The following is a 23,079-nucleotide window of genomic DNA, read 5'->3' on the forward strand; positions in this document are numbered from 1 at the left end:
TTATTTTAAAGACATGGAGTGCATATCTGTATATATGTGTCCGAAATAATAAATGCATTTTGTCACTACCTATTTTGTGGCACCACAAACAAAAATCTATGAAAGAAATTTCCACTTTTGTATTCTAAATTCAATTATAAAAATAACTACGACACGTACGACAAGCCTTTGTTTATCAAAGAACAGAATTTTAAAGTATTGTCCTCGTAACAAGAACCCGACTTCTACTAGGTCTAAGTCTGAAGGTTTGATTGTATCTTTATTGATGTAATTTATAAATATACTTTTAAGGAATGCAGTTAAAAATTGTTGATTTTTAAATAAACGGTATCGTACTCAATAGATCAAAAATAATATATGTGTTATCACAATCAGAACAGTTTTTCCCCTGTATTAACTATCGTAAAAAAGAATATTTTTCTCTTAGAAAATAGTCCATTTTCCTTTTTTTTTTTAGTACGACGCTTTTTAAATTTGTTTGTTTTAGAATTTCGCACAAAGCTACTCGAGGGCTATCTGTGCTAGCCGTCCCTAATTTAGCAGCGTAAGACTAGAGGGAAGGCAGCTAGTCATCACCACCCACCGCCAACTCTTGGGCTACTCTTTTACCAACGAAAAGTGGGATTGACCGCACATTATAACGCCCCCACGGCTGAGAGGGCGAGCATGTTTGGCGCGAACCCGCGACCCTCAGATTACGAAGCGCACGCCTTAACGCGCTAGGCCATGACAGGCCCTCGCTTTTTAAAACAGCACAGTGTTAGCTAACTGTAACTGCTTTGCCTCTCACAGGTTGCAGAGTAAAGTGAATATTTCTTTCTAGTTGTCTGACTTTTGTTTCTCAAGTTCGACCGCTTAATTTAATGTCTCGTCTCTGTGGTTACTATGTACAAATATTCAATAATATTGTGGTTCCATTGTATTGTTGTCTTTCTTCACATTGGTTGGAAGTGTGACAGTACTCTTGAGTAAATTGTTGTAATTAAATGACGTAAAAAAAGAGAAGGAAAGTGACAGAAAAATAAAACTGATAAGTGAGGGATAACAGCGCGAAAAGGCAGAAGATATTCGTAGTTGAGGTATAAAAACGAAAATTTATCCTTTAAATCTAGTTAACAAATTGTATATAGAATATAAATAAAGGTTTGTTACTCGCGATCACAGGAATGACAATTTGTTAGTGTAGATCTCAGACCAACAAGTGTTTTGATGTGACAACTTATTTGTCGTCTGTAGATTTATTCTATACATACAACTTTAACCTTTTACATGTATGCTGTATGTATGTGTTATATGAAATATAAAAATAGAAAGAATCACAAATGTTTTATGATTCGATTAAAATACACAAATAGATGCTTCTAAGAAACAAACATTTAAAGTTGAAAGGCATACACAGTTAACTAACACAGTGATAAAAACACATTAAAAGCGTGTGATACTCTAGACCAGTGGTTCCGCGAGGAATTGTTACAGTGTTGATATTTTTTTCCTAAAACTATAAAATTGAATCAGGTTAAGCTGTACAAAAATTGAAATATATCTTTAATGTAATATGTTTATCGCGTATTGGGCCTAACGACAGACTATTTTGTTTAGCTCAGGGGAAGTTCTCGCGGTGAAAGTGTTAATACAATCTCAATTAACATCAACAGCGGCGTCACTTGTTGCTTGAAGATATGGTACCTTCTTAAGATCGTATGCGTCATTGGAGATGCAAGATAGTCTAGTAATTTTCGTATGAACCATCGGACAACCTTGGGTAGTGATGCCAACTGTCTCTTAAAAGCGGCTAAATCTCGAAGAAAATGAAACAAAATGAAGCTTGATGTCATAGCTGAAAATGGTCCAAATTTGAAACTTTGTGATGCAATTAGATGCAGTATCAATTGTTTCAATTTCAATGCATGTTTATATGAAGTATAATTATATTCGTAACAATTGGTAATTGTTAGGTTAGGATAGATTTGTTGTAGTTTAATAAGATAAACTTGGTACCAATAAGCTATGTGACGTCACACACTCATATGACGTCATATTTTATTTCATTCAAGATTTAGACGCAGATATGGTTATTATGTTAGCCATAATGGAGGATACATTTTAAGTAGATTAAATATTAATGAGGGAGTCTTCAAAATAAGTTGTTGTATTTGTGACTGTATACGTTAATGTTTTTTTTTTATTTTTTAGGCATCAGCTGGTTAGAATGTGTTCTTTTGAAGTCGTGGAAGTGAAAGATGGCATAGAGAATGTTTGGCATGCTTTTCAATGGGCAGTCAGTGCTGTAGGACTCCATGTTACACAAGGTGATATCATCTGGGAAGTGTACAGGGAGTTTGATGATATCTTTCTTGATATTCTACAAGTAAGTGTATAAACTTTGTACACAAAAGATCTAGTATTATAAAGAGTTTATTACATCCATTTTTGCTTGCTTAAATGCTATAAAGCTGTCCATGATGGTAAGAAAAACAAGTTCACATTGGGTTAACATTGCCATGACTTCTTGCCAGTAGAGATGTGTAATAATTAATTATGAATTCTATACACAACTTTGCAGTATATGTTGACTTCTGACAGTGTTAATTTCTGAGTTGTAAACGTTCTTATAAACAGTTTTATGTTTGTATAATTACAGTTGTATCATTCTTTGGTTTCTTTCATATTTGAAATTATTCATTCTAATTTTTATTTTTGAGTAAGCTTTATAGTTTTGCAATGAGCCCACGTGTTTGTATAGTCTTTATTTACATTAGAAAATAAAAGTAATTTATTCTGTAACATTAACAATTATTTAAACTAGTATTAAAACATCACAACATCTCTATACTATAGTTGTATCTGTAGGGTTGTCAGATGTTAACTTTTTGTGAACAGTATTGTCAGTGGATATTTATACTCACTACTAATTGTAATATGATATGAACAATCAATAAGATCCAAAAACACGACTCAGAACCAGAGTCATTTTACCATTTAGGTTTAACTAATACTTTATGATAACTGCAATCAGAGGTTTTAAGTTGAGTAGGTTTTATTCCATTGTTGCAGTCTAATATGCTTGTTATCAGAAACTTGTGTAAAATACACTGAATACATCATAAAAATATATTTAAAATAACTTTATTAAATTCATTCAACAATACATTTTATATTTATCAATTCAACACACTTATTATTTATCTTCAGCTAACACTGATTACATAATTTTGTATAAAGGAAAAATAAAAAAAATAGATGGTATAAGTAATTACAGTAAAACTATAACATAATATTATCATCAATCACTGTAACTGTTCTGTGTTTTAAGAAAAGTATCTAAAATGTAAAGATTTATTTGTAAATAGTAATAATATGTATACATGTGTAATGTATTAGAATTGAATGTGATTGTATTATACAAAATACTGGTCCTCTAGAACAGAGAAAAAACAGTTGCACTTATTAAAGATCAGTTGTATACTATTTTATATCAGTTGTGGTTGTACAATACTCACTGATTTGTGTATTAAAAATTGTTGTACTGTAACATTGTCAACACTTTGGATGTTTAACTTAGTTGGAAACTTACAATTATAATCAGTTAAACTACTCAACACTTTGTATTATATTACTTTCATTGTTTAATTTACCTGTAACTACACTGCTAGTAACTTTAATAAAAAAATAAATTAAATAGGCTATAGAATTATTTTGAGTAGTTCATATGAGTTATGATCAAGTGATTTCAAAGACTGTCCTTATTACTAGTAAGGTGATTTATATAAAAAATAACAGTTAATGATAAAAATTTAAAATTTTGTAATTAAAATTCTCTGTTTACAAAAAAAAATATATGTATACATATATATATCTTATCTGTGGTAATGGAGGGGAAAATAGAGCCTGGATAATGCAAAACAAAGAAAACTTGTATTTCTGTGTACTTCTTAGAAAGATGAAAATATTAGAAATGTAATTTGACCTAATATTCAACCTGACAGATTTCACAATATTCATTTAAATTCTACTTTTGTTTTATATGAGTTTTTGAATTGTAGAACAAAAAATGTAAAACTAGTTCTGAAGTTTTGTAAACAGCTTGTGGGATTCTCAGGATTCTTTTAAAAGATAAACTGGATAATCTATCCATGGATGATTAAGTTTACTATAGCTTTTTGTAAAAGGATAGTACTTAACCATATTGACATCTCCATTTCTTTCTTGTTTGTCTGTATGACACCCAGATCTTGTAGATCAACTATATTCAAGCCTTAGAACAGTGGAAACAACCTTATCGTAAGGTCAAAGGTCAGTAATATATATAAAAGTTATAAGCTAATAACTTTTATATAAACAGTAGGATAAATGTTGTAAAATGCAACAAAAAAGAAAAAAAATGTGCCTTATATAATTTTGTATAGATAATAACATCATATGTTTTATGTGTGTTAGAATACAGTGTATCTTGGGATGTTTTTCATTTATCATTCACCCTGGAAACACATCACTCATATTTTGTCTTCATATCTGACTACTTAATGTTCTGGTGATCTTTATTTATTGTTGTTTACCTTTAATTGTATGACAGAGTTAAATATTGCTGGTATTAATTAAAATAAACTGAGTTGCTATAGTGCTTCAAATAGTAAACTTTCAACTTTATTTATGAAACACTTATATGATACATCATTTGTTAATGTAAAAGATTCATAACACAAAATATGTCAGAAAGTAATTGAGCCCTTCAGACTTGTTTCATTTAAGATGAGTAATTCAGATAGCTGTGTCTTACTCTGGATTATTTATGGAGAAGAATAGACTAGAATAATGGTAAGTGTATAAGGAATAAAAATTTTTTATATTTGCTACTTCTGTTTATACTTTCCAGTTTGTTTGAGGTGATATGATATCCTTTGGTATAAATATTTTTAGTGTTGTGAGGTATACAGAAACTTGTTTGAACAAATAAATGACTACAACATTGCCTGCTAGAATGAACAAGCTCTGGAACATTTTTCAAAATGTATATAAACAAACATATGGTTATAAATTAACTTGAGAGTCAACTATCAATTAATAATTTAAAAAAGCAATTATTTAGTATACATATTGTTTTTATATTTTTTGTAAAAAGGCTGATTGCTTTTTATTGTTCATTCTTGGTTTGTCCTTGTTTTATTTAGACTGTATATCCTTGCAATAATTGGGTAATGAGGTTTGTCACATTGACATATAATTTGTTTTGTAAATGTCAATGACTTGTGTTGATTTAAATATTGTTTGATAAAACAGTAGTTAGAAAGGAGTTTAAAACAATAAAGTGTTGAAATTACATCTTCAGATACCACATGTCTAGACTGATCTAGGTTTCATGATAGTCATGTCAGTTTCAAGCTGTTGTTTCAAGTTGTTGGTTAATGATAAACTACTGTAGGATATTCTGAAGTACATAAGAACAGAATGTAACAGACAGAAATGCAATAAACAAACCATATGGTAATGACAATATAACAGAGCTGAAGAATCTAGTGATGTTACTAGTTTACTATTTATGTCATACATCACAAAAGACTTCCTCCATCAGTTAACACTACTGTCAACCTCTTTTATATAAATAAGTGTTTATAGAGACTGAGCTATCTATACAATGAGAGGAAGAATATAAATGTGTTCATCTGGAGATGAGTACTGATTTTAGTTCCATCTTTTATATTAGAAATATTAATTTGAGTTTAGTATGTTACCTCTAGATTAACAGATAGCTAAGATTCCCATATTAAATAAATGAAGAAAGAGCATTCTTCTTTAGCTAGGAAAGGAAATATTAGCCTTTAGAGGACCTTTGCCATGCTGGACATAATACTTGTCCTAAATAAATTGTGGGATGCTGTATGTAGTAAAAAAAAAGGAACTAAATGTAATAGTTGTGTTTTAGAACAGACCTAGATACACTTCAAAACTAGTAATATCCTCTAACAATATGATGTACAGGAGAATATCCCTAACTATACTAACCACTACATTAACTGGAGTACTGTAATAATGCAGTGGATAACATACTAAAACATAATACATAAACTATGTAATAATACATATACAGTTATTGGATTTGTTTATATATAACACTTCAGGTCCTGTAAGATCACCACAGACCCAGGTACTAAACAAACTGTAACACTGAACAAGCAAAATGATATGGATCTACATGAAAGAGATATTTATACCAACTTACACATTGTCATTCAGTGATACATACAAGTTATGAATTATTGGTAATGTGATAACACAATGACTCAACATAAATTTGTCATAAACTTTAATTCTTGTTCCACAGTATAGTAATAGTAGCAAGTGGCATATCTATCTGATATAAGGATACCACCCTTCCTATGTATGAAGGGATATTTGTGTTGTCAATATAGAGTGACTCATTTGTGATAATTTGTGATCCTAACTCAGTACAGAATCTGTACTTTATTGTAAAAGTGATGGTGGGAGTAAAAGAGAAACTAATGTATCATTCTGTTTAGCTGTACAAGTTTTACTCTTAAATGGCAAAAACATTAAAAGCAGATGAATACTGAAGAAAATAGTCTGAGTAAAGTTTAAAATTAATTTTTCAAAGAATAGTCATTTGAAGTACAAAATGTCAAAAGAAAAACAAAAAGCAAATAAATCATTACAGAACTGATAAAATAAATATGTGGACACCTGACCATCACAACCATGTGTGCTTCTTGAATATCTCATTCCAAAAACATGGACATTAATATAGAGTTGGTACCCCTTTGTCACTATAACAGCCTCCATTCTTCTGGGAAGGCTTTTCACTAGAGTGTGGAACAACAGTGAGGTCAGACAAGAAGACCTGGCTCGCAGACAATGTTCCAATTCCTCCCAAAGATGTTTGATGGGGTTGAGGTTAGGGTTCTGTGCAAGTCAGTCAAGTTCTTCCACACCAATCTCAGCAAATGATGTCTTTATGGACCTCTCTTTGTGCATGGAGGCATTTTCATGCTGAAACAAAACAGGGCCTTTCCCAAATGTTTGCCACAAAGTTGGAGGCACACGATGTTCTAAAATGTCATTGTATGCTGTAGCATTAAGATTTCCCTTTACTGAAACTAAAGACCCTAGCCCAAAATCATGAGAAACAGCTCCAGACCATTATTCCTCCTCCACAAAACTTTTTGTTGGCACTGCATTCAGGCACTTAGTGTTCTCTTGGCATTCATCAAACCCAGAGTTGTCCATCAGACTGCCAAATAGTGAAGTATGATTCATCATTTCAGAGAATGCATTTCCACTGCACCAGAGTCCAATGGCAGTATACATTACATCAATCCAGCCAATACTTGGCATTGTGCATAGTGATCTTAGGCTTGTGTGTGGCTGCTCGGCCATGGAAACCCATTTCATGAAGCTCCTGATGAACAGTTCTTGTGCTTATGTTGCTTCCTGAGACAGTGTGGAACTTGATAGTGAGTGATGCAACTGTGGACAGATGATTTTTATGAGCTTCAGCACTCGGCAGTCCTGTTATGTGAGCTTGTGTAGCCTACCACCTCATAGATGTTTCCACTTCACAATAACAGCAGTTAGAGCTGATAGGAGCAGCTCTTGCAGGGCAGAAATTTGATGAACTGACTTGTTGTAAATGTGGCATCCTATGACAGTGCCATGTTGAAAGTCAGTGAGCTCTTCAGTATGACCCATTCCACTACCAGTGTTTGTCTGTGGAGATTGCATGGCTGTATGCTTGATTTTATGCACCTGTTAGCAATGTGTGTGGCTGAAATAGCCACACTCACTAATTAGAAGGGGTGTTCACATACTTTTGGCCATGTAGTGTATTTGAGATTTAGATAAGTGTTATAAACTGAGAAGTTATCTGCAAATGAATGATATCTTAAAATACCAGGGAAAGGTATAAAACCTGGTAAAGTTTATATAATAAGTTAATCACACATAATTTTACTGGTTGTAATATTTATTTGAATTCTATAACTAATTTTAAATGAAACAAATGCCATGTTTTGGAGTTTTTTTTAGCTTTATTAACATGCCCAGAATTTTTAAGGAAATTTAAAACAATCTTTAACATTCATTTGAGGGTCACTGTCCAATTTAACTTCTAAATACAACACCATCAGTTTGTTGTTTTATGAATATAAAAACTTTTATTTTGTCACTGAGAATTCTCAGACCTTAAAGTACCAATGGCATGAAAAAGATTTATTATGATCAAGATCATATGACAATGAGTTGTTTGTAAATAATAAACAATGTAAAATCAAAGTATTTTAATGTTTATATCCAAATATAGATTAGTGGTAAAACTGAAGAAACAATATATCCATTCATGAAGTTGAACATTACCATCTAATTTCAGAAAATCATTTACCTTTATCCTAACAAATGTGTAGGGAAAGAAAACATGGGAGAATCAGTGTGGTTAAAAATGTACTAAATTCATGGAAAATTTCTTCATATCCATATAAATTGCAACCACTTCCTTGCTATATTTACAAAAAAATACTTGTATATCTTAAACCCAATCACTTCCTTTTGTTCACTTTGAGACATTCAAAATTTCCATTTCACAGGAAAGTAGTTAGTCAGTACTGTCTACTTATTATTAAACTGAACTTTAAACACGAGCATTAAAATATATCTTAATATAACTTCTAGTAGTTAACAAAGTCCTTTGGATTCTGTTTTGTTCATTATGTACTTTATTTTATCCTGCTTCTTGAGACCTGTCACAGTTTGATAATAACCTTCTTGGTACTGTTCAAGTGTATAAACTAAGTGGGCAAAATATAGTTCTTGAGAGATATAGTATTACAGAGAGATTATAGATCCATTGTTTCTTATTTAAATGCCAGAAAAATTCTCCAAGATGGTAAAAAAACATGATCACATCGAGTTAACATTGATATAGTGTGTTGTCTGTAGAGATGTGTAATAATTGCTTCTGGAGTCTTTACACAATTTAATAATATATGATGACTTCTGATAGTGTTAATTTCTGTAGTTATAAGTATGTTTTGATAAATGTTCATATACATTCACATTATGTTTCATCATTTTTATTCTCCTTCGTATTTCAAGCTATTCATTATGATTGTTATTATTAGGTAAGCTATATTTTTATGCAGTGAGCCAATATGTGTGTATAGTCTTCATTAAGATTACAGAATGAAAAGTGATTTATTATATGATGTAACATTAACAATTTTTTAAACTAGTATTGAAATATCTGAACATCTCTGTACTATACATGGATCTGTAAAGTATTGAAACATCCGAACATCTCTGTACTATACATGGATCTGTAAAGTATTGAAACATCTGAACATCTCTGTACTATACATGGATCTGTAAAGTATTGAAACATCTGAACATCTCTGTACTATACATGGATCTGTAAAGTATTGAAACATCCGAACATCTCTGTACTATACATGGATCTGTAAAGTATTGAAACATCTGAACATCTCTGTACTATACATAGATCTGTAAAGTATTGAAACATCTGAACATCTCTGTACTATACATGGATCTGTAAAGTATTGAAACATCCGAACATCTCTGTACTATACATGGATCTGTAAAGTTATTAAATCATAACTTTTGTAAACAAGTATTGCCAGTGTGTATTTATACTCACTATAAATTGTGATGTTATTTGAATAATTAATAACTTATAAAATACAATAAAAACACTAGCAACTACAGTCAGTTTAGCATTTTAAGTTTAACAAACACTTCATATTTCTGAACACTATAATTAGGAGTTTATTAACCCTTTCATGATGGGCTAACTATAAAATACACAAGTTTGGATACACGTTGCAAACATTACATATTTATACTAGAGCTTTTATTGCCACATGTGTATCTTAACAAACATTAGTAGATATTTACTAATGATTCCAACGTTTAGTACACAAAAATTCAGATTTTTAATGAAGTAATATTACTAAAGATTTGTTTATAAAAATGTCAAGTCTGTTTTGTTAATAGTCCGAGTGCAAAGCTATTTTCTTGTCATGATTAAAAACTATTCTTTGATTAAAAATCTGACATATTTGTGTGATCCTTAAAACCACCAAAATACATTCCAAACACTGGTTTTAAATAAATTTATATATTTTGTCTGTTATTTTCTCTACTCTAATTTCTTGTGTTCTATCAATTTAATCAACTTCATAACCACCACAAAAAATTAGGAAATAAATATAAATTATACTTAATTTTTATTCTACAATGACTGCTGGTTATAATGTGAAAACAAACATGTTTATAGTAAGTAGCTTAAATCTCATAACATTATATAATTACATATAGTTATTTTTATTGTATAAACCTTTCAGTCATGCCTGGCTAACAATACAGAAGCATCACCAACTTTATATCAGATGGTAATATCGATTTGCGAATGGAACACGAGTCACTAACTCCAAGAAATTTACGGTTATGCTAAATAATGACTCCAAGACTGAGATTCCAGAAAAACATGTCAATTTTGTTTATTCTTTACTTAAACAAATATAACATCTCATATGTTTTATTATTACCTTCAAGAATTCTTCCATAATACTCATTAAATTACCTATTATTCTCAGTAAATTCTCAATCAACATACCATATAAGTAAAACTCAGACATATTATAATTGCTAGTTTCTTTCATACAGTTCATTCTAATTCCTTAACTACATTAGTTAACTGAGAGAAACATCAACTTACCTTACATCAGAGTTGAGGAAGTGTTCTGTCCTTGGTGTAAGTTGAACTATGTCAAGATTTTGAACTTGGAGAAAATCTAACAAGAAAACATTTTTTTGGTTCCGGAGAACTTTCACTGCTAAAATAGCAATTACTTTCAGCCCAGAGAGAGACTTGTATTTAGCTCCAGACATGGCACATTATTTGATGTTGTACTAAATTAAACCTAAGCACATGTCACATGATGATATATTACTCAATTTAATATTAAACACACGTTACATAATGATATAGTACTTATATAAAGGCTAAGTACCTGATCTACAAGTTAATTACAAGCCAGTCACATGGTGTTACTTGACAGACTACTTAACTAAAAACTTGTCTGCTGAGTATTCAACTGTAATGAAAGATCCAGATTTTGTTTAGAGATATTTTAAATTTAAGAACAAGAAACTGTTTAAGACTGCCAAGGACTTGTTTTAAATAAATCATTAAGCAAACATTAAGGAAACTAAATCTCTGAAGAAAAAATCTGCATGTAGACTTCCAAAACACAATAATTTTACCAATGTTCTAAGAATTAATATTTCTAAACTTATCATTCCACTATCAAACCTGACCACTCTTGAGTGAACTATCAAAAGCCCTTAACAATTCTGAAATTCTAAATTGTGCCTCTAACCATTCTACATGCATACTATAAAGAAAACTATTTTAAAATTAATTCTCTCATCACAGTTTAAATAACTTAAAACATATTTGCAATAGGCTATCTTTTTAGTATTTTCAAGGTGTTGGTATTTTTCTACTACTGTGGGTTCAATTTATCCATGGTTCTTCAGAGTCACACTTCAGTCTTATATAAGATTATAATACTCTTAAATGAAATATTTATACTGAAAAATCCTACCAAAACCATATTAGCCATTCTCACTCCAAATGAACATAACTGAAAGCATAAAATTTTTTGAAGTCTTACACAAACCCTTCTCTTAATAAAAGGTTCTCGCACACACAAAAGCTATCCTTTCTACTCTGGTACATTTCAGTTGAATTATACATATTTTCAACATTAGTGTTTTATTCATATATTACTTATGGAGAGTGACCTTAAGAGATAGTCTAAAGTTAATAGAAAGTCGAGTCCTTCATTTCTTTTTCTTTAGGTCACATATTGTCTTTTAATGTAAATTGATTTAAATACAGTATGGTATTCTTGGTATCAGGATGTCTTCATATACACACACCACCCAATCTGCCTCAATGGTAGTTCCTACAAAACATATTAGCCTGACCAGAAAGAAGTCTTTGTGACATGATGGCTTTTGGTGGTATCTCAGATAAATGAAAAATTGCTGTGAAGGTCTTGACTGTTGATTTATATTATTAATTTAGATTTGCATGTTACAAAGTATGTAATAAGGATACTGTTATAGTCTTCTTGCTGGAAATCTGTATTGAATCAGTATAGAAATATTTATTGAAAATTATTATTTGTTTTCTTGAAGAGAAAAATTGAGTATAACCTGACTTAAGATATGTGTAAAAAGAACGAATGATGTCCTAATGTAGTGTTCTACATTCTACAGTATATGAACTGATACAGGTAAACAAAACTTATGTAACTCAGTGTCTCTTCACTGACTTTGAGCAGGTAAATTAAACATATCCTCTAAATACAAATATCAGAAATGTTTGGTTTATTCTTTCCTAAACATGGAAGTGTAGAAAATAACAAACACAGATAAATAACTAAACAGTATACTTACAGTAAAAATAATGTGCTAAGTAATTCTTTATTATTACTGTATTCAGTTTTAGTTAAGTTTTGAATAAAATAAAAATGTAATACTGTGTTTTTCAGGCAAATTATGGCAGTTCTACAATGCTGTTATGCATGTGCATTTGTATTTTTTGCTTTGTTGCCTGATTTGGATGACATCTTGGGTGACATAGAAGTGTGCTCCAGTGTTGATGATGCAACTCATGCATAGCATCCTGAGCATATTTAAGTAAAAGATGTCAAGACAAAATCGAAGAGTTTGATTACTTTGGGAGAACCTAGTAGTTAGAAGTTAGACAATTCTATGCAGTTTTGGTGAGTTTTATTTGATATCTGTAATTATATTTATTTAGTTAATCATTAAAAATTACTAGAATACATTATTATAAAATAACACATTAGTAATTAGTTTGTTATAAAACAAAATATATATTATTAGTCATAATGTACAAGTACAGCTTTGATAGGGGTCATTGATAAATGATATCTTCAAGATACTGGTACAAAACCATCATTAACAGGTAAGGAAAACATACATTGCTATCCACAGTTTGCTTCAGATCAGTAGAATTACTTAAAAAGAAATTTTCATTGTCAGTAGAAAATAATATGGTGCTATTTGTAGACACAGTTGAACTTGTGCTGGTGAATATATTTTGTTTACTTAATGGTCAATACTTTAATGCATTAGATTTGTACATTAGCTTCAAACTACATCACAAAGGATTAAGTAATGGCATTATCCTGTATGCAGGAGGTAATAAATATTTCAGCAATATATTAAGAACTTGTGGTGTTTGTAAAGCAACAGACAAGGTGGAATAGAGATTGTAGGTAAAGATCTGAATGACCAGCTTGACAGTTTTGAAACTATGTGCTTTCACACTTCAGTTTTCTCAAGATGTTAACTATTGTGTAATGTTATAATGGTTGACAGGTTAGTATTTTTCATAATATTTAAATGTGAGAGCCATAAAATAAGATTTTTACTTGTGGCAATTTTTATTTAATGTATCAAGTAAAATTAGGCAAGAATAAAAGAACTTGACACTACAGTAGCAGTTGTGTCTACAACAGTTATTGTAGCTTCTGTGAGTATGACTATCATAAATGTATAGGAATGATTTATCTGTTCTGTCAGCATGTCTGATTCTGTGTAATAAATTGGAATTATACATAAAAGACAATTTAAACTCAGATTACTTAATTATTTGAAGGTATAAATAGACACTTGAAGAAACATATCAAACCATTAATGTATAGGGGCAGTAAATAGTCTCAATGTACTAAATTATCATAAGTTCATCTACATCAAAAGCATGTGTGAAAATAATACAATGTGTATTGTTACACAAAATGTTAATTTATTAACTATGCGGATCAAGAAGATGTTTCTGTTCAGGTAAGTTGGACTTGTGTAATTTTTCAAAATTTAGATATTGTATGTGTACACACTATTTTATCTTTTTAGTGAGCAAGTGGAGCATCTTTAATTGTTTTGTGAACCATATATTTGGTAAGTGGCAATATAGTTTTATTTACTATCAACACTATCATGTACACCCATGTTTCACCTTTTCTGTATGGAAAGTTAAAGTGTACATGTCCTGACCCCCTTAACAGTGTTTAATTTTCAAAATATCCATTAAACTTCATGTAGTAACACAAATTTATATCCTCTATTTATCAAATATACTAGGGCAGCTTTAATCCCTTCTCTCTCTTTACCAATGTTAAAAGTCAGTCATGTTTAAAACATAAGGTATTATAAACTGCACTTTGTAAGACATTTTATGTTCCTTTAATTGTATAGTAACAATTTTTGAAATCTATACCCTAACATTATCAGTAACCTATAATTAAAAATTTCAGATGAAATGTGTTAGATACTTGTACCTGAATTACTAAGATCAAGTCTTTACTTATAAGTAATGTACCAATATTTAAAAGATGTGAGCACAGTTGTTATATATTGTACTCCATGGTTGTGGTTTTGTGAAGTTACATTCACAGAATACTCTGGCTGAGAAACTTTAATGACAGTTCAAATTATCAATATCATAGAAGTTATCATACACTTTACAACTGTGGTTTAAGTATTTAATGTTTGTGCTATACAAAGCATTTATCCAGTTGTGTATTTTTTATTTTATAGTGTACATTTCATAAACTGATAACTTGTTGATTTCAGGTAGTTCTTCTAGTAATGCAATAGGAAGCTTGAAAGAAAATATGTAAAATGAACTAACTGTATTGAACACATCTTTTTTTAGTTAAAAATCATTTTTTTATTTATTCTTCTCCTTAATTTCTTACATACACAGATTCACAGGCCCAGAGGACTTTTAAGCCTGGCTGATGATAGAAAAGAACCTTGTAGGCCCTTAACTATGGTCAACCAGGCTTAAAAGCCATTCAGGCTTGTGTATGCTATTGCACAAGACATATTAAAGGTAAATAACAAACACTGTAATCAAATAACTGTACTTCCAGGTGTTGTCATATTCCACTCACTGAGGGTTAGTGCTCTCTGGAAATAATACAAACAAATCAGTTTTTCCTTATAAACTTTACAAAAGATAATGGAGAAACTCAGTTATACATTATGTAACCTTCAAGTTATTTAAACTAATTCTGATAAACAACTAGTTTGTTATAACATCAAAAGTTTTAATTCTGTTGACTGTTCAGAGTTGGGAATATTGCATTATGTACTCTAATAAAATGAACAAAGGATGGAACAATCAAGTGTTTTATATCAAACAAGTATGCTATAAATCTGTTATAACCTCACATTCCATGAACATATCATCAATACAGTTTAATATTTTTCTCAACTGTACATTTATTTCAGACTAGCTAATTTACCCTTACTCTTAATGAAAGGTTACCTCAGGACATGAAAAATTGCTATCCTATATGTAATTGTGAAAAAATATAAAAATGCCCAGAGAAATTACAAAACATAAAATGTGAAACTAAAAATTTGCAGGTATCTGCATGGATCTAACAAACCTTCATGCCAAAGTTGATTAAGATCCATCTGCAGGGTTTGAAGTAGTAGTAACAAAACAAAGATATAAATTTCTTTTATGGATATGTACCCCTGCATGGACCTAATAAATCTCCATAACAATTTTGGTGAAGATCCATCCATACCCTGCAACACAGTTACATGGACAAACAATAGACAGTACTATAATATTTACAGAGCTATTATCTCTGACATTGCCATATAATTTCCTGTGCACTCTACAAGAAATAAACAAAGTTTCCAACCCCACATGTGTAAACATATGCTAGTCTGTGATTGTAATCATCATTAGACTATGCCCTTCAACATATCTTCACTTGCAATAATTCTTAAGCACTAGCATTTGCCCAAAAAATCATTCTTGGCAAAGTAAACAAAATTCACCAGAAGTGAGAAATGGTGCAGAATGGCCAGTCTCTCTCAGAAATACTTTCCTTACCTTAAAATGTTAACTTCATAAATGTTAGCTCTCTACAATATAAAAAGCTAGAACCTTACACTGGAGAGGCTGATGCACAATAAGAAGTCACAAAGATAAGGTAATTTCTGAAAATTGTATCTCAAAGGGAAGACCATGCAGTGTGGTACTCACAAGGTTTAGGAGGATTTAGGAGCAATTTCTGTGAAACCACATCCATTTCAAGCAGTTTAATTAAGAAAGTGTCATATGAATATACAGTGGCTGTGATTAGAAATCAGGCCTTCAGTACTGGAGGAATACTAATGTGAGACAACCATTACAATCAAGTGCAGATAGTTATCACTCCAGACTTATGGCCCAAGGTGAACCCAAAACCTATCTGGCTGGACCAAACCATTGGAAATAGGTTGGTTCAATAATATAGCAGGATACCCAGTACTACAATAATATAAACACCCCACCCATACTTCCCAGAGAAGGGGTTTGCTCATTTTGTCTCATTGGTGAGATTACACAACACAATGGGGAACTCTCCAACTCAATTTCCTCAGTGACTTGATATTGGGGAAACAAGAGTTCTCCTGTACTCCATAAGAAGAGAGGGGTGGGAATAAATTTGAATGAGGAAGAACTTCTGAGAGATGCTTGAAAAATATCTGGAATTAAGTCCAGCAATGGGTTACTGTGACTAAAGACAGCAAGTATAAACACAAGCATAGATCCAGTAGTCTGGAAACACACCCAGGTTGACCAGATAATGAGTGGAGCTTCAAGACAGACTGAGCATGTAACTAGAGAAAATGTCTTCTGAAGTGAATATTGAAGTTGCTTCTGTAAGAGCTCTTTCAGACAGAGCCAGAAAGAACCAGTCACTCAACTACAACATTATTCTAACAAATTCTTGCATAACCCTATTGAAAGTAGATGGGGCTGTGCCTTACACAGAGGCAAGGGATCACAATAGAAAAACTGATTGTTGTAGACAAACTGAAGGAAACAATGGGACAATTGTCAAATCAGGATAATGTATCTGAGGGTTCCTGGTAAAAACAACAACAACAAAAAACTTGCTATTCCTGAAAAAAAAAAAAAAAATATTTTGGTTGAAAATAAATAAAAGGAGCAAAGAACAACTCAAAGGAAAATATGAAAATGTTATATGCATCCTATTAAAAGCAAAAAAGGAAGGCACTAGAAAAATGTGTGAGCACCAGCAGTGCTGAGAAAATAAGTCTTTGTTAAAATGTTATGCTAACAGGATTTACTGTACTAGCACAGTTTATATTTACATATGTTGGTGTGGGAGGTTAGTTCAAGGCTTGAGTGTGTGCACCATGTAGCAGTGCATTAGAGATATCTCATTTAACAAGATAATTAGTATCAGCAAAACAAAATAATACTTTTTAAGATAATTATAATAACTGTCAAAGTTTCATTCCACAGAATAAATTGATGTTATTCTAATTTTTGTCATCTAATTTTAATTTTAGTCTACTTGAAAAATAGCAAAGAATACTAGATGTTTCCTTTTGCTAAGTACTCATTTGCCAAATAAACAAAATGAGTAATAATTTTTCTTAATTGCTTACAAAGCTTTTGAGTAACTGTAGTTACTAACATAATATTTAAGGCCTCTAACAATGTCATCAACTAGGATTTTGTTTTATACATATAATATTTTTAAATAATTTGGTTTACTAACTAATTAATCCTTTTGTACTGCAAACATGACATTTTAAACATTAATTTTATTGGTGATAGTAAACATGACTTCATTATTTAGTTACAAAGTTATTAAATTTACAGAAGTTTAGTACTGAATTACTACATATTTTAAAAACAAACATAAATTATAAATTACTTGACAGGATTTAGAGGTTAAATGAAAGATTATTGAGGACTTGTTTATAGCTACAAGAGGTTGAATGGAGCTGTGGGATATTCTTCATAGTAAGAGTGAATTATTTGCTAGAGATGTGTTACATTAGATAGCATTATGTAAAGAAAATTTAAATTAGTTCATTAAAACTGTTTAAACATGCTTAGTGACGAAGGAAATTGGAAATAAACAAATTAATAGGATAACTAGAGAAACAAAAGTATGAAGTTCACAGCACAAGTTAAACAACAGGTTTAAAGATAAATATAGTAGGGTCAAGAATATACTTAGTTGCTTCTGACCTACTATTAAGAATACAGGCTTTAGCATAAATGGGAATGTATGATACAATGGAGAAGAAACGAAACTTGGTTAGATTTGACAAATTTGATTTTATAAAATATTTTGAAATTCCGAATTACTAGCTATATTATTATGTTAGACATGTTTTGAGTGGTTGAAGTGATTTCTTATATAAAGCATGAACTCTGTTAGGATAGACAATACAAAAAAATGATAACCTGCTTTTAACTTTGCTCAAACTGGAACTCAAGAGTTATGTTTGAAGTGTTATAAAAAATACTTTTAAATATATGGATTATTAGAGTAAAAACTACTTGTCAAATGAAATCCATATGTGTTAAAACATTTAATTTTGGAATACAGCTTTTTACTTATACACAATCTTTTTGTCAAAACTAAAAACAAAAAAAATAACATCATCATTACATTTGGGGGTCAAACACAAGTTAATTAATAGGAGTCTTCTGAGATACTAAGGTTTAAGAACCACTGATTTAAGAGGTTAAATCATGGGTTAAAATTAGGGTTCACAAGGATAGGAAGTTATTAGAAATTGTTATATAAGCCATCTCATAAAACAGAAAAGGTAAATGAGACATTGTATAAGGTCAGAGTTGCTATTAATAAAAACGAGTGTCAGATGAAGTAATTTTGGGAAATTTATTTTATGCCAAGTGGTTTTCCACACCAAATATTTAAAAAGCCAACCAAGAAAGATGCCATTTTAGACCTACTGTTAAGTTATAATGAAAATATAATTGCAAAAGTTTAAGGGGATCCCTAAGAGGAGAGTGTTCTGCTTCATGTTGATAGAAATGAAATTTCAGAAAATCACTTTTGAGGACTTTAGATGAGATTTATCATAAGCAAACAGTGAGTTGAAAGGTGATGTGATACAGACATGGAAATTTTGTTTTAATATATTGCTTTTAGTTCAAGATATGCATAATAAGAAATTGCTAACAGAGTAAGACCAAGCCATTTAGCTTACTAAAGACATAAAAGAGAAAATCAGAGGTAAATACCACATGCAAAATAAGAGGTTGAAATTAACAAATAGGTTAGATATGTTACATAATTATAGGAATAAAATGAATTTAGTAAAAAAAAACAAAAAAACTTGGAAATCCAATAGTATTTAAGAGAAATTGATATCTAACATTGTTAAAATAAACTGGAAAAACTTGATAAGAATGTTAAGTAAAATGTTAGAATTATTTTGGGCACTTAATGGACACTTGAAAATTATTAGAAGGCTGAACATTAAAATGCTTTCTCGTATCTGTATTTATGAGAGGACATATTGTGTGGGAAAGTTGGTTTGATTTGAATTTTGTGCAAAGCTACACCAGAGCTATCCGTGCTACCCACCCCTAATTTAGCAGTGTAATACCAGATTGAAGGCAGTTTGTCATCATCACCCACTGCCAACTCTTGGGCTACTCTTTTACCAATGAACAGTGTGATTGACCATCACATTATAATGCCCTCATGGCTGAAAGAGCAAGCATGTTTGGTGCAACGGGGATGCGAACCCACGACCCTCAGATTACGAGTTGCATGCTTTAACCCACCTGGCCATGCCGGTCCTTCCCTTCCTGATGGTATATATGATATGATTTACCTTTGTCAGAATGTTATACGGAAAATAAGTTTAAAACATGTAAATATATAATTTAGTATCTTTAAAAAAGAGTTATGTAGAGCAGACAATAAGAAATTAATAAATAGTCATTTATAATTACATGACTTTGTGTTATTAAATTGTAAGTGTGATTAATATATATATATAAATACAATAATAATTTTATAACAATGGATGATTTCAGCTTACCGACACTATGCCAACAATTAATTATCAAGGAAGAAACAAATGTAATAAATACAAAAATGATATCTGACATTTTCATAACGACAAAAATTGAAAATGTTTGTTCAAATGTATTCAAGTAGTGAAAGAAAACATATTTTTGCTCTACTTATTCTCATAGGCGGTCTTATCTATTATGCAAAGGTAATTTGCTCCACACACGGAAGGGCTCCCATTGCTATGCTTTTAAATCTACTTTTGTGTTTTATTTATGATTTCTTCCAATATGTATACGATTAACGTATCTTTTAGTTTGTTTTTTGGGATTCACTTCTTTTGTTCCTAAAGCCACTTACACATATTCGAGCTGGCTTAGTTATCTTATCATTATGGAGCCTCTTTATTGAATTATATCTGTGGTTCCAGAATGACTAAGGCTGACTGTGCTTATTCGTAATAGTTTTATAAATATGAGGTGATAAATAGTAAATTTGCGTTTTTATTAGCTTCAGTCTAACAATACTACACATTCATTTCATGGATTTTATTCTTGTATGGCCATTTTTATGGGTCATTGCTAAGCGGGAATAATTTGCATAAACAAGTGAAGAGATGATATTTGCATTTTGTGAAGTTAGTATAAGCTGGAAATGGTTAATTCTCCCTTGAATGCGAATAATAGAAATTATCACAAATGTTGATATTTTAGGATTGTGGAATACTATAGGAGGTAGTATGTTTGATATAAGAGTATGGGGCAATCATACGATATTTTTTAATGCAGAAGTGTAATTTATAACTGCTCTGACGACTGGTTCTTGATAATTACGATGAACCAGTCAGCCAGCACAGCGAAAGTTCAGAACATTCAGTATATTCATTGAATAATTTAACTTGTGCGTTTGATGTTTGAGTATTTCCTCTACTATGGTGTTTTATTCTTTGCAGTACGTTTCTTTTAAATCTGTTTTGTAGAACTTAATATTTATCTAATCAGTGATGACCAGAAAACCCACTTGTAGAGAAAAATATATTTGTAAAAATGGTTGGTTTGGGTTGAGAAATTGTTTTATGTAGAGGAGCAAACAACGTTTTGACCTTCTTCGGTCATCGCCAGGTTCACGCTCCTCTACATAAAACATTTTCTCAACCCAAACCAGTCGTTTTACATATATATTACTATTTATCTGCTGTTTTCAATTTCATGCGTAACTATGAGTGAAATTCTAAACAAACCAAACCATAGAAATATACCCGTGTTCTTGATATGACATTGAAATCGAGTAACTGAAGATAAACTAGAGAAACTCTAACTTCTATGACTCAAACTCTACTGGTTACCTTTATTTTACAGAAACCACAGAATGTGAGCTATGGGTCATAGTGGCAATGAAAATTCTGGATGTCTTAAGACTAAGTGTAACAATTTCTTTGGGTCTTTTATACTTTTTTTAACCAATACATGTGTTGGGCAGGGGAAAAAGTTACTAGGTAGAGAAATAAGGATAGTTTTGTGAACAACACCTGACAGCAGAAGTCTTAACACTGCTAGGTAAAGTAGCAGGAATCTCAGTATAATCTCACAGACCACTAGGAGAGTCATGTGCCTTCGAGGTCAGGAAGTAATGTTGATGGTGCTCTTAGATTGTGGTTGAAGCTGATGTGGAATACAGTGATGATGAATATTCATATTTATCTTAGCATTATACTGCTTATTCTCCAGGAGGACACTGTGTATATCAAGAAATACCTGTCTCCAGACTAAAAAGATAGTAAGATCTATCTTGAGAACCACAATGTTAGAGATACTGCCAGCAAGTACCTGTCTGTACTACTATTTCATAGCAGCAGTGAAGAGAAGCATGTGCAATCAGCAGTATTTAAATGGATGGTGAAGAAAAGGCTGGGCCATTTTTTAAAATGTTTTAAGTAGGTTTTTGTGAGTGTTAAGCTTGGAAACAGACAGTGATTTGATGCTAAATATTCTTTAGTGAGAAGCATCTCATTTACTAGGACATGTCATCACTAAACTGTGTCACAGACTTGACCCTGTAAGAGAAATAGAAAATCCACAATACAGAGTTCGAGACTAGAAAATGTGGATACCACAAAAACGTGACTGCTTACATGACAATGTAAAATGATTGCATGTGAAAAAAATTCTTAAATACGTCATCTACTGATCATAATAAAGTACTCGTTGATAAATTAAAGAGAGGCATTCAAACAAACGTACAGTGGCACTGGCCAGGTAATTCGGGCGCTCCACTCGTAATCTGAGGGTCGTGAGTTCGAATCACTGTCACACCAAATACGCTCTACTTTTCAGTTATAGGAGTGTTATAATGTGACACTCAATCCCACTGTTCATTGGTAAAATAGTAGTTCAAGAGTTGGTGGTGGGTGGCGATGACTAGTTGCTTTCCTCCTGCAAAGATGACGATGTTCAAGAACTGGTCGAAGCTTAAGAATAAATTAAAGGACTACAACTTATATATTTTGCACCATATAGTTGTAATCAGTTTCGTCAAGATACCATTGCACTGATTGCATTGACTAAGGTGGATATGTACTTTCGGTGCAAGCAAGCATTCTACATGGTAAAACATGCTACGGTCAAAGCACTAATGTCAGCTTACCCTTTTAAACTTTTCCCTTCATTCTAGATACTTCTAACAAAGATAGTAAATTTAGTAATTTTAACACAGGTATAGGATGACATGCTATATATAATTACGACTGTGAGTTTTGCTTTAACGTTTATTGAATGTCACCAGTGTTTTAACATTTGTAAAACGTTATTGTATGATAAAAAGTTCATAGCCTCCCAGTGACTTAAGAGTTAATTTGAAAGCAAAAATCGGTTTTCAATACTCGTGGTGGGTACAAAATAAACAACCTATTATGTAGCTTTGTGCTTAACAACAGACAAAAAAATTGACAATTTGAGTGAACTATGCATTATTGAAATGTTTAACGAATTTCAGAGTATAGAAGGAATTACTGTTTGTTGAACAAAATTACTGCATGAATACAACTTTTCTGTACATCATCTTCTGGGTCAGCATCACAAAAACGTAGATAGGTAGTCTTACAATAGTTTGAACTACCTGAGGAGTGACATTTCTA

General features: G+C 31.3%; 1 protein-coding gene across 4 annotated transcripts; it reads left to right on the forward strand.

Annotated features, from left to right (window-relative positions):
• The first annotated feature begins 1,635 nt into the window (after nt 1-1,635).
• On the forward strand, nt 1,636-19,884 carry LOC143256851 (spliceosome associated factor 3, U4/U6 recycling protein-like). 4 transcript variants are annotated; one of them, XM_076514610.1, is made up of 6 exons: nt 1,636-1,920; nt 2,194-2,368; nt 4,230-4,293; nt 7,278-9,125; nt 12,585-12,818; nt 13,975-19,884. In XM_076514610.1, exons 1-3 carry the CDS (start codon nt 1,868-1,870, stop codon nt 4,236-4,238), a joined length of 237 nt encoding a protein of 78 aa, XP_076370725.1. In that variant the 5' UTR covers nt 1,636-1,867; the 3' UTR covers nt 4,239-4,293; nt 7,278-9,125; nt 12,585-12,818; nt 13,975-19,884. The 4 variants fall into 4 exon arrangements, with proteins under 4 accessions (XP_076370725.1, XP_076370726.1, XP_076370723.1 ...); XM_076514608.1 differs by lacking the exon at nt 7,278-9,125 and having other exon boundaries at nt 1,638-1,920; XM_076514611.1 differs by lacking the exons at nt 7,278-9,125; nt 12,585-12,818; nt 13,975-19,884 and adding an exon at nt 9,329-9,631 and having other exon boundaries at nt 1,637-1,920.
• Nucleotides 19,885-23,079: the final 3,195 nt, after the last annotated feature.

This window comes from Tachypleus tridentatus, chromosome 7 (genome assembly GCF_004210375.1).
Source record: "Tachypleus tridentatus isolate NWPU-2018 chromosome 7, ASM421037v1, whole genome shotgun sequence".
In the NCBI taxonomy this organism is placed as follows: Eukaryota; Metazoa; Arthropoda; class Merostomata; order Xiphosura; family Limulidae; genus Tachypleus; species Tachypleus tridentatus.